General features: G+C 42.0%; 1 protein-coding gene across 5 annotated transcripts in view; it reads left to right on the forward strand.

Annotated features, from left to right (window-relative positions):
* PARN (poly(A)-specific ribonuclease) overlaps positions 1 to 13,241 on the forward strand; it is a 179,399-nt gene that overhangs the window by 117,871 nt on the left and 48,287 nt on the right. For all 5 annotated transcript variants that reach the window (XM_005906343.2, XM_070362222.1, XM_070362220.1 and 2 more), the window contains one exon: positions 6,782 to 6,971. In XM_005906343.2, coding sequence (XP_005906405.1) covers positions 6,782 to 6,971 — 190 coding nt within the window. The remainder of the gene's footprint in view (positions 1 to 6,781; positions 6,972 to 13,241) is intronic.

The raw sequence follows: 13,241 nt of genomic DNA on the forward strand, positions 1-13,241 counted from the left end.
CGTCGTGGAACTTTTAACTGAAGACGTGAATATATGGTCCTGGTTCTGGCTTTCTTCTCTTGAAACAAGCTGCCAACAGATACAAAAGCTGTGCTTCTTCCCTCCCTTCATAATCTTCGTTTAAATTCCTGCCAGAGTAGCATGGGAGAACCCAGGCGCTACAGATGAGTAAAGTACGGTCCCTTTCCTCGCAGAGCGCCTGGCCTCGTTGGGAACACACGTGGGAAGAAGTCAGAGTTGAGGGAGGCTGCACGGAGTTAAACGCCCTGACGTGCTCTCGCAGGCTGGCACTTTATCTTGAAGACTCTGCAGGTTTTACAGACGAGGATGGACTGGCGAGGGTAAAACAAGGCTGTTTGTGTCTTAGGTGACTGCCCACTCTCACCTGTTGGACACCCTGGAAATAGCTGTACTGCACTTGCTTCTGACAGAGCGCCAAGTCCTGCAAGCACCTTATCTTCCCAGTTCCTTAGACGGGTTGAGGGGAAGTACACCCAGGATCGTTTTTTTGAACGTAGGCAAATGTTCCCGCTGACCATTATTAGGGTTGAGTGTTTTTGTAAAGGCCTTCCCAGGTGGCTCAGTGGTAAAGAACCTCCCTGCCAATGCAGGAGACAAAGGAGAAGTGGGTTCGATCCCTGGGTCAGGAAGATCCCCTGGAGAAGGAAATGGCTACCTACTCAGTATTCTTGCCTGGAGAATCCCATGGACAGAGGAGCCTGGCAGGCTATACAGTCCATAGGGTCGCAAAGACTAGGACATGACTGAGCTTGCACTCATAAAAAGAGCTTGCACTTTTTATAAAGTTGGCTGTCTCCTTGAGAATCCAGGGTAAACCCATCCATTCTCTCACTGGTAAAAGTGGGGAAATGGTCATGCTGTTGAAAACCCAAACTGGATCAAATTGTGTAGAACATGAGAAAACTTCTCAGTCCTGTATGTTCTCATGTAAATAAGCAAGCAAACACAGAGCGGTATCGGGCGCCCTCCTGGCGCGGGTTGAAAGCCCAGAATGAGGACACAGTGGTGCAGGGCCCCAGGCTGGCGGCTGAGGGGGCATCAGGAGAGGCCGAGAAGGGCATTGGAAGCGGGCACCGTCAAGCATTAAAGCACGCGTTGGTGGGTGGGGTGGGGGGTCCAGGTCTGCAAAGCTGGCAGAGGTCACTCTCAGCACGCATCACTTCTGGTGGGAGGTGAACATACCAGGTTATCACAGAGCGATTCCTTCTGCTTTGTACACAACTCTGTTGTATGGAGAGGTGGCCGGACTCTGAGGCTCTCGCAGACAGAGGCGCCTGCCTGTGTTAACTCCAAGTGACATGGTCTGGGACCCTTCCAGTGCGCGTGGTGTCGTGAAAAGAATGCAGCTTTGGTTTAGATCCCAAAACTTGTCATCTTCGGGACCTTGAACCCATCACTTCTTCTGAGCTTCAGTGTCCTTATCTATAAAGTCAGGATAATCCTTACAGGATTTTTCCATACCTGGCAGAATAAGTAACCAGTAAATAGTTCCCTTTCTCTTAACTAGCGGATGGATAAGCATATAAGTAATTCCCTTAGAAACTGACTGAGAACCTAATGTTGGCTGAGGGTAGCCACTGCAGAAAAGGCAGGGCTAATAGTGGTAAGTGCTTTTGAAGTTTCCTAATGCTTCCCCCCTGCCGCCCCTCCTAGCCATTGCTGCAATAAAATGATTGCAGCAGCTTGATAACAGCCTTCACAAGTGTCCTCAGCTTCCCCGGGGAAGGTCTGAGAAGCCCGATGTGTCAGCACCCCATGCTTGTCTACAGCACTCCAACCATTCAGGGACACCTCCTTATCACCGGAGACATTGAAACTGGAGAAACCCTTACCTCCTACAAGAGACCTTCAAACTTAGTCTCAGAAACGGCCCTTAGGGGTTGGACCGAGTATACAAGAGAAAACCTAACCAATTTGTTTACAATGTAGTGAACATCTGTGAAACCACTACTCAACCAGAAGAGCTAAAATACTGGTAATAAATTATAACAAGAATCTATTATTCCTCCACATCCCAAACCCCCTGATTCCTGGTGGGGGAGCGTGCAAATGAGGAACCACTCTCATAAAAGTCATGTTGATCCTTTTCTTGCCTTTTTGATGCTCTGTGCCTCTCTAGCCCTCAGACTCACTCTCGCTCTCCCCTCTTTCCCCTCTGTCTCCTGTTCCCCCTGCCTTCCACCGCTGCCCCCACCTCCCCCCCCCCCCCCCCCCCCCCCCCGCTCCTTCTCCCTCTACAAATCTACAAAATGACACCTTATTTAAGTGCTCGTAATTTGCCTTTGCCTGAGGTTGAGCAACTCCTGTATATAATTATTGGCATTTTATGCTCCCTTTTCTGTGAAATGACTGGTGTGCTTTTTGTGTCTTTTGCCCATTTTTCTGTTGGGTCCTCTCTTACTGATCTGTAGGCATTTTTATGTATTCTGGTGCTAATCCTCCATCAGTTGCACATGTTAGAAATATCTCCTCCCAGCATGTAGATTGTCTTTGCCCTCTTCAGAGTATCTTCTGATGGACACAAGTTTTCATATTAATGTAGCCAAACTTACTGATCTTTTCTTTATGCTTAACATTTTTTTGTATCTTCATAAATTCTTTCCTACTTCAAGCTCAGGAAGAGATATTCACTTCTATTTTCTTTTCAAGTTTTCAAAGTTTGCTTTTGACATTTAAGTGCTTCATCCATCTGGAGTTGATTTTTTGGCCTGGTGTGAGTAAGAATCCAGTTTTTTTCCCGTGGATGAACAGTTTTTCCTGCTTTTCCTTTTGCACGCTGTCAGGCTGCCTCTGTCAGATATCAGAGTTTCGTAGATGCCTAGATCTGTTTCTAGGCTCTTCTGTACCATTGGTCAGTTTGTTGATCTCTGTACCATTACGGCACTGTCTTAAGTACTGCAGGTTTACAATAAGCTTTTCAGCTAGCCAGGGAAGTCCCCCTTTCTTATTCTTCTTCAGAAACGTTTGGGCTATTATTGGCCCATTTGTCTTCCATTTAAAATTTGGAATCAGACCTTTCAAATTCCACAGAATGATTGAGATGTAATTTATATACCATGAAATACACATCCACTGTTCTCTTGGCCAGGTCTTTGTTTTAACAAATGCACACCTTCGTGTAACCTCCACCGCAGTCAAGACACAGAGGGCAGTTGCATCACTCCCAGAACTCCCTCGCCTCCGTGGTGGTTGACCTCATCCCCCCAGTCCCGGCTACTGCTGCTCAGTGTTCTGCTGAGATTTTTCTTAATCTCTTTAACATTTTTTTGTGTTTTTATTAAAATGGAATTTTTAAAATTGGAGTTGCATGACATCTGTAGATCAATTTAGGAAGGTCTCTATGTCTTATGCTAAGTCTTCTTGTGAACGTAATGTAGCTCTCAACCTAGTTGGAGAGATCTTTTGCTTGATAATAGTGGAAGGTTCTACATTTTTAGAAAAAAAAAATCTAAACATTGTAAGTAGTTCTTTAAAAGTCCTCTTCAAGGAAGCATTTTATGAGATAATCCTCAATCTAAATGGACACATAAATACACAAATATATGTCAGACTTGTGGCAATGTTATATTTTTTAAAAAGCTCACATGTTGGTTCCAAACCAGCTTTGTCTCTTGTTCTACAAGACTGTAAGCAGACATGCTTGGCTCCTCGGATGTTCAACCTCTTTATCTGTGTGATGACTAGAACGTCTCTTCCCTGTGGGGTGGTTGTGAAGATTAAATGCTTCGAGACAGGGCGCCCGGCTCAGTGAAGCTGTGGGTGGGTGAAGTCTGCGGGAGAGGAGGTGCTCTTGTTCACCCACAGGGAGCCGGGGAGGGCCCTCACCGTGTTTGGTTTTGCAGCGGCTTCAACAGAGTGGCATGGCCGAAAGATGGCCTTGAATCATTTCCCTGACAAATTTGGAAAAGGTTTGTGTTACCAAGCCTCCCGCTCCACGCCACTTCTGACAGGCGAGCTGGAATCAGTGAAGGACGCAGCTGACAGCCAATTCATTTTGCTGATTCATCCATTAGAGGGGTGGCTCTGCGCCAGAGCTGGCTTCCAGATTAAAGGCCGAGAGCTGCAAAGCTGCTGGGACTTGAAGGAATGCTGGTAAATTATTGCCATGTGAAGGCCAGCAGTGAAAAGGGGATTGTTATTTGTTTCCCCCTTTAAGCGCTCCTCGTTCCAAATGTGCTCAGATAAATTCCCCATCGTGGTCAGGGAGCTTTTGAAGCATTTGTCCGTGGGGCTGGGACCTAAATTACTGGAAACAGTCAGATGCTGTTAAGTAGATCATCTTGGCTCCTTTATGACCTTATCATCACCTTTGCTTTCATGGGGAATGTTGACTCAAGCCTCCTCTTTGACTCGGTAATCCAAACTAAACTCGAGAGAGGTATTGCGGCAGATGTCTTCCCTTGGGGACACGCTTCAGAATAAACCTGCCTGAGTAAGGAGTGAAACCTAAAGAGGAAAATCCAGCAGATGCTCACTTGCCAATGACCGGTACAGAATAAGCATGTAGAATCTGTGGGTTTACATTATCCATCGCACTGAGAGGTGAACCTCTTATATAGTAGGTAGTCTCCGGCTTCCATAACTCTGCATAAAGCTTGCCTGGGAGAAGGTGGGCTCGAGAGGTGGAGACTGTGTCTTGTTCTACCAGATGTCTAGCATGGTCCCTGGGATGGATAGACACTTAGTGAGCAACTGCTGGGTGGAGGCATGGATGGATGATGTTGGTTGGATGTACAGATTGTGGGGCAGTTAGATGAATGAGCTGAGAAAGTCAGATGTGCAGTCCTTGGGAAGCTAGAAAAGTCACTGTCCCGAGGAATAGGATTTTCAGCAAAGGATACTGTTTCTGCAATTCTCTGATCTGAGTGACTTTGGTCGATAGCATATCTGCAGAACTGATTGCTTTCTGTTTATCTCCTTGTGAGTGAGTCAGAGCATGCTGTTTGAGCTCACATTTCACTAACTCACTCTACCTCCTTGGGACAGTGTGAAAGTTTTTTAATACCTTTAGGGTTTGTTCCTCCCCCAACCCCAACCTCCTCACTAACTCACTCTACCTCCTTGGGACAGTGTGAAAGTTTTTTAATACCTTTAGGGTTTGTTCCTCCCCCAACTCTAGAGTGAATATTTGAAAAGTACAGCAAACTTCTTAATTAAAAAAAAAAAAACTTGAAATAAAGAGTGGGAGTCTTTCTGTATTTTTCTTCTTGTTGTTTTATTTTGCTTTTGCTCTTCAGATGGCTAAGCATTTAAGGCATGACATTCTATAAACTACTATTGTGCTGAGGAGTTTTAGGCAAATCCAGTCTGCTTGGAGTGAAGCTGGGTGCGTCAGATATGCAGGGGGTATCTGCATCTCATCTAGGTGTCTGTCCCTGCGGTTCAAGGTCCCTCGAGTACTGGAGTCCCTTGTCCAGTTCTGATGTGTCCATCATCACTTGCTACATTCATTCACATAATATTTACTGGGAACCACTCTGTACATGGCTCAGACAGTGAAGAATCCACCTGCAACTCGGGAGACCCCAGTTCAATCCCTGGGTCAGGAAGATTCCCTGGAGGAGGGCATGGCAACCCACTCCAGTATTCTTGCCTGGAGAACTCCCATGGACAGAGGAGCCTGGTGGGCTACAGTCCATGGGGTTGCAAAGAGTAAGATATGACTGAGCAACTAACATTCACTTCCTTCACTCTGTACCAAGAAGTTGCTGAAAGTGGGTACACAGACTATTTCAGACATCATGGTGCTTTTCCAGCAGCACAGGTCCCAGGTCTGCTCCTGCAGCTCCCTGCCAGCACGGCCCAGCCCTTACTGTCTCGCTGCTAGTGGAGGTAATAACCAGTGGGCAGGGAATGTTTGCTCACACTGCAGAAGCCAGAGCAGCACAAGGGGCCCATCCACACGGTTTTTGTGGGTCCTCACTCCCAGGCCACTCCCATGTTCCAGCCCCCAGCCTCCGAGAAAGAGGCAGGAAGACAGTCCTGGCCTTATCACCCATTAACACCAAAAAGGGAACAAGCTCTGGCTCTCAAGAACTCCTGCCAAAGCACATTACAGAGAATTAGCAGGCTTTAAGAAGAGAAAGAGAAGAGGCAGGTCTCAAATATTGTGGGACTGTCTTGAATCTGCAGAGTCCAAAGTGAAGCGCAGAACTTTGAGAAGGGCCCTGGCCTTAGGGTCCAAGCAGCCTGGATTGCCTCCCTTGCCGCTGGTGCAGTGTGGCCTGTGGCAGCCCCCCGCCTCAGTGCCCCAGCTTGCTTATATTCAGCAAAGGTGACTTCTCCCTTGCAAGTGTGCTGTGAGGTTGGACATCACGTATGCAGAGCACCAGGCACAGGCATGCGGTAGACCTGCGGGGGCCAACACTGCTGCCCAGATGGCTTTTCTTGTCATCTTTATTTTCACAACAGTTTTCCCTTGGCGGTTTTGTTTTGTTTTTCATTTTCTTACTGTGAAAATGAGTACTTTTCAGGCAGTGATGTTACCTGCAGATATTCTGAAAATTAATGTCTTGCTTACATTTTTCTGGTTCTGTGTAGTTTATAGAGCACTTTCACACTGTAAGGGAGGCTGGGGAGCAGGACTCTCTTCTCCAGGTGAGGAGACCCAGATGGGGAGAGCTGTGGGATGTTCCCAAGGCCACCTGGCTTCTAAACGGCAGACCTGACCTCAGGGTTCCTTTGACGACCTCAAGCCACTTTTCCGACATCCTGGGGCCAGGCCAGACCTTTTGTTAAGGACTTTTTCTTTTCCTTGTAGCTGTCAATACCAGCAAGTATGCAGAGAGCTATCGCATCCAGACCTATGCTGACTATGTCGGGAAAAAACGAGAGGAGAAGCAGATGAAGAGAAAGTGGACAGAAGATAGTTGGAAGGAGGTTGAGCCAAAGCGGCTAAACACGCAGTGTGGCTCCTACAGTTTGCAGAATCACCATTACCACGCCAACAGGTAAGAGTTCTTTACTGTTGATTTGGAGAGCTTTGCGTCATCCTAGCAAAATTCTTATTTGTTTCTCGTGGGACTAAGAGTAGTAAATCTGACTTGTGAGAAGGGCTTTTTCTGACTTTTCACATAATATCAGAAGTTACTACTCCCTTAATTATTTCTGTGCTGTATAGACCATTTCAGCTAACACCCACAAAACCCCAGTGAGGCAGAAAAGGGGATATATCTTATTCCCATCTTAGGGGTGAAGAAACAGGGGCTCCGTGACTTGGCCACCACTCAGTGAGTGAGCCGGGGTCAGAGCTGAACTCTCCCACGTCGGACCTCTTCCTCTCCCCAGACTGCCACGGTGCTTCTGGCTGAGCTTCTGAGCCCCTTCTGTGTCCCACATAGACACCAAACCACATGCCCGCTGTGGAAGGAGAGCTCAACATACACTTCTGTTACTTACCTGTAATCCTGTAGTACTTTCAGAAGATGAATACTGGCGACATTTTAGGATCTGTGTGAAACTATAAAACATAAATACCATAGAAAGTGATGGTGGGGAGAAGGGGGAGTTCAGTATAGAAAATTATAAAGATGAGAAAAGTGAATCAGCAAAGAAAAAATTAGCCATAATCCCACCTCCCAGAAGCAATCTCTGTTAATATTTTGGATTGCCTTCCATACTTTTAAAACGGTTTTTTTAGCGATTTTTAAAATTGAGGTATAATTAACATATGATAAAATATGCAAATCTAAAATACTTATTAGTTCAGAGTTTTAGTAGTTATATATACCCATGTGACCACCACTCAAAGCAAGATGTTAGAACATTTCTATCTCCCACCTCAAATTTTTGTTGTGTCCCTTTTTAAGCAACTCCAAGCCCCCACTATCCTAAGCAACTATTTCAAATTTCTATCACTGTGGATTAATTTTGACTATTCTTGGAATTTATAAAGAATGTAATCACTCAGTGTTGTAGTTGGCTTCTTTCACTTAACATCTTTTTGAAATTCACCCTTAGTGTTGTATGTATCAAGAGTTCATTAATTTTTATTTTCAGTAGTATTTCATTGTATAAATATACAGTATTTGCTTTTTCATCTGTTGGTGGACATGTGTTTTGTTTCCAGGTGGGACTGTTATAAATCAGGCTGCTATGAACATTTCTGTAAAAAAAAATTTTTGTGTTTTCATTTCTCTTGAGTAAATATCTAAGGTTAGAATTGTTGGTTCTTAGGATATGTGTATGTTAAATTTTATAGGAGCTGCCAAACAGTTGTCCAAAGTGATGCTCCATCTTATACTCCCCTAGCTGGAACGTTATATGAACATTCCAGTTGTTCCACATCCTTGGCAACACTTCGTATTATCAGCCTTTTTTAGCCATTCAAGAAGATAAGAGATGGTATTGCATTGTGATTTTAATTTGCATTTCTCTGATTAACCACCTTTTTGTGTGCTTCCTAACCATTCAGATATCTTCTGTGTGAGGTAGATACATAAGTCTCTTGCCTCTTTTTACTGTAGATTTGTAGGAGTTCTTTTATATATTCTGGATCCACACATTCTCTGTCAAATATTTGTGCTGCAAGTACATTTTATTTGAGTTTGGGGTAGTGTATTCATTTTTTTAGTGATGTATTTTGATGAGCAGATTTTTTAATGCTGATGAAGTCCTGTTAATAATTATTTTTAATGGTTGCTGGGTTTTTCCCTGTCCCTAAACTCTGTGTACCTAAGGTTGCAGTAATTTTCTAGAAACCTGTCTTCTGGAAGGTTTATAGTTTTAGCTTTTACATTTAACCTTGAGCCATTTCAAATGAATTTTGTATGAGATAGGAGTCAGGGTTTATTTTTTTCCATATGGACATCTAGTTGTTCTGGCAACATTTGTTAAAAAGACTTTTCTTTCCTTTTAAATTGACTTGACACTTTTGTCAAAAATAAATTGACCATGTATGTCTAGGTCTATTTCTAGATCCTTCTGTTCCACTCATATTTATACCTGTTCTTATGCCAATACCACGCTTTCTTATTTCTGACTTTATAGTAAGCTTTCCTGATAACTCAGTTCGTAAAGAATCCACCTGCAATGCAGGAGAGCCCGGTTCGATTCCTGGGTCGGGACAAGCCACTGGAGAAGGGATAGGCTACCCACTCCAGTATTCTTGGGATTCCCTTGTGGCTCAGCTGCTAAAGACTCTGCCTGCAATGTGGGAGACTGGGTTCGATTCCTGGGTTGGGTAGATCCCCTGGAGAAAGGAATGGCTTCCCACTCCAGTATTCTGGCCTGGAGAATTCCATGGACTGTATACAGTCCATGGGGTTGCAAAGAGTTGGACACAACCGAGTGACTTTCAGTTTCAAAATCAGGTAGCATAAACCCGCCAACAGTTGTTCTTTTTTGTATTGTTTTGGCTATTCTAGATCCTTTGTATTCCACAAAAAAGAATTTAAAAAATTTTTTTTCTGTGCTGGATCTTCGTTGGGGCATGCAGGCTTTCTCTAGTTGCAGTGTATGGGCTTCTTTTGTGGAGCACGTGCTCTAGAGCATCTGGGCTCAGTAGTTATGTTCATTTTCCCTAAATATTTATATTATTTATGTAATCATAAGTAGAATTGTTTGTTTCATTTTCAAATTGCTGCTTCTATATGGATATATAATTAATTCTTTAATATATATATTGAAGTCTCTCTCTATATATTGATCTTATATCCCTTCAGCCTTTTAAAATTTCCTTACTCTGATAGGTTGGGTTTTTTCTTAATATTCTGCAGGGTTTTTCATTTATGCAGGCATGTTGGCATACTAATAACAGTTTTATCTCTTTTCCAATCTTTGTGTCTTTTATCTTTTTCTTGCTTTATTGCACCAACTAGCACCTTTAGTATGTTGTTAAAGTGGGAAGAGTAGATATCCTTTCCTTGCCTTCAATATTAGCTCAGTATTGCCCCTTGATCTATGATTGTTAGGTTGTTCATAAAAGTCTTTTTTTCAGGTTGAGAAAGTTCCCCTCCATTTCCAGTTTGCTAAGATTTTGTATCATGAATAGATGTGGGATATTTTCAGATACTCTTTCTGCCTCTTTAATTTTTTTACATTTAATTTTATGTATTTATTTTGACTGCACTGGGTCTTTGTTGCTGCATGCAGGCTTTTTCTCTAGTTGCAGTGAGAGAGGGCTCCTCTTTATTGTGACGTGCAGGCTTCTCATCGTGGTGGCTTCTGTTGTTGCAGAGCACAGGCTGTAGAGCTCAAGGGCTCAGTAGTCGTGGCACACAGGCTTAGTTGCTCTATGGTATGTGGAATTTTCCTGGACGGGGATGAAGCCCATGTACCCTACATTGGCAGGCAGATTTTTATCCACTGTACCACCAGGGAAGTCCTATCTTTCAAAATTGTCATATGGTTTTGCCCTTTGTTAATATTTTGAATGACATTGGTTGGCTTTTGAATGCTTAATCAGATTTGCATTCCTGAGAGAAATCCAGCTGGGTCATGGATTGGGTCCATTGTTCATGGACCCAATACAGCCATTGGGTTATGATGTATCAACACTCCTTTTTACATGTTGCCAGATTTTAATATATTGTTAATTATTTCTATATCTTTGTTCATGAGGAATATTAGTTTGTAGTTTGCTCTTTTTTATATCTTCATCAAGTTTTGGTATCAGGATAATGCTGACCTCACATAGTTTAGAAGTTCCTCTTCTGTTATTTGGTGACAGTGTGTATTTGATTTGAGGGGAGGGGGGCGTTGGTTAAATTGTTGGTCAAGTTTACCTTTTAGCTCAGTCAGTAAAGAATCTGCCTGCAGTGCAGGAGACACAGGTTCGATCCCTGGGTTGGGAAGATCCCCTGGAGAAGGAAATGGCAACCCACTCCAGTATCCTTGCCTGGAAAACCTCATGAACAGAGGAGCCTGGTGGGCTGCAGTCCATGGTGTCACAAAGGGTCAGGCACGACTGAGCGACTAACACTTACTTACTTACACCAGTGAAGACATCTGGTCATAAGGGTTTCTTGTGAAAATGGTTTCTGATGGTGAACTGAATTTCTTTAATAGATATGGGTCTATTATTTCTTATATCGCTTTATGAATTTGTGTTTTCCAAGGAATACTCTGTTTTATTCAAGTTGTCAAATTTATTAGCATAAAATTATTAGCTGAAAATATTCCCTTATGATTTCAGTATCTGTAGAATCTATAATTATATCCCTTTAAAAACTTCTAATATTAGTAATTTGTGTTGTCTCTCTTTTTTTCCTTGCTAGGTGTTAATTCTGAGTACCAGCATTTATCTAGTATTGCATTTGTGTCCTCTTTTTTCATTTATTTATACTCTTCTTAGTATCATTTCTTCTGCTTATTTTGAATTTAGTAGTTATTCTTTGGATTTCATATGTTATTCTCCCATTGTAAGGTAGGAACTTAACTCACTGAAGTTATGTTTCTTCTTTTCTGTAGAAGTATTTAAAGCTGAGAATTTTCCTTTAGTTTTTGTTAGCTGCATTCCACGTATTTTGACATGTTGTCTTTTCACTATCATCTATTACAAGTATTTTCTAATTTCTCTTGTGCTTTCTTCCTTAACACATGAGTTATGTAGAACTTCTTTGATAATTATTGAGACTTGTTTTATGGCTTGACATGTGTTCTGTCTTGGTACATCATCTGTGTGCACACGAGTGAGTGTGATATTCCATTAATACAATTTTAAGTTACATTGGTTAATGGTTTTGCTCAACTCTTCTATATCTTTACTGATTGTGAGTTAGGTTTTTTTAATTGTTGTTGTTGGGTTTCTTTTTGGGGGGTGGGTGGGAGGGTTGTATACTTTTTCTTTGAGCTACTGAGAGTGGTATTGAAATCGCCAACTGTGGTTGTAGATTTATTTCTCCATTTAATTTTATCAGTTTTTTCTTCATGTATTTTGAAGCTCTTTTGATAAATGTATGCCTGTCTTACAGATTGTTATGTCTTCTTAATGAATTTCCCATTTTATCATTGTGGAATATTTCTTCTCTGTTCTAGAAATAACTTTTTTGATGTTTATTTTATCTGGTATAAATACAGCCACTCTTGTTTCTTATGCTATATGGTTGCCTTTTACTGTCAACTTATCTGTCTTTATGATTAAAGTAGGTTTCTTATAAACAGTTTATGGTTGGATCTTGCTTTTTTATCCATTCTGGCAATCCCTGCCTAATTTATTCTTAACCTAATTAATGATGCAAATGAACCTGTCTTCTATCTTGGTGTTTCTTTTTTGTCTTGATTGTTCTATGTCCCTCTGTACCTCTTTTCTTTTTTTTGGATGAATTATGTGTTATTTAGTGTTTACTGATACTATAGCCTCCCATTTTTATCTTTTATAAACTTTTTGCTTATATTTCTTTGTGTCATTTTTTGTCGTTGCTCCGGAGTAATGACTGGCAAACTGTATTGTGTTAGTTGCTTCAGTTGTGTCCTGCTCTTTGCTACCGCATGGACTGTAGCCCACCAGGCTCCTCTGTCCATGGAATTCTGCAGGCAAGAATACTGGAGTGGGTTGCCATTTCCTTCCAAATCTGGCCGACATGTTTTTATAAAGTTTTATTGGAACACAGCCATGCCTATTAATTTACATTTTGCCTCTGATTGCTTTGCATTATGATGACAGATTTGAGTAGTTATGACAGAGACTATGTAGCCCACACAACTCAAAATGTGTACTATCTGTTCCTTTACAGAAAGGTTTGCTGACCCCTGCTCTAGAGCTAAGTGCCCAGTATGGTAGCCACTGACCACACATGGCTAATGAGTCCTTCAGATATGTCTAGTCCAAACTGAGATGTTACAGATCTAAAACATGCATGATTTTGAATGATTGATGACCTGTTGAAATGATAACATTTTTTATATATTGGGCTAAATAAAAATATTGAAATTCATTTTATTTGTTTATTTTTTAATGGTGACTCCTAGAAAATTTAAAATTGCACATCTGGCTCACAATATATTTCTGTTGGCCAAGCACTCCTCCGAGATTACAGTACACCTCTTTCATGAATCACACTTGAAGAACTTTATCTTCAAGTGAAGGTTACATTGCTTCATGAACAGTGTAAGATTATTACGAGAGTGTATTTCCATCTGCCTCTCTCATCCTTTGTGAACTTTTGTATCATATTTTACTTCTACATTCTGTAAACTTGATTATGTTGTTGCTGTTGTTCCTTTTCTCTCTCTTTTTCTTTAAAAGAGTTAATACTCTTTAAAAAAGAGGGGGGACTGAA

The sequence above is a fragment of the Bos mutus genome, chromosome 25, assembly GCF_027580195.1.
Source record: "Bos mutus isolate GX-2022 chromosome 25, NWIPB_WYAK_1.1, whole genome shotgun sequence".
Classification (NCBI taxonomy): domain Eukaryota; kingdom Metazoa; phylum Chordata; class Mammalia; order Artiodactyla; family Bovidae; genus Bos; species Bos mutus.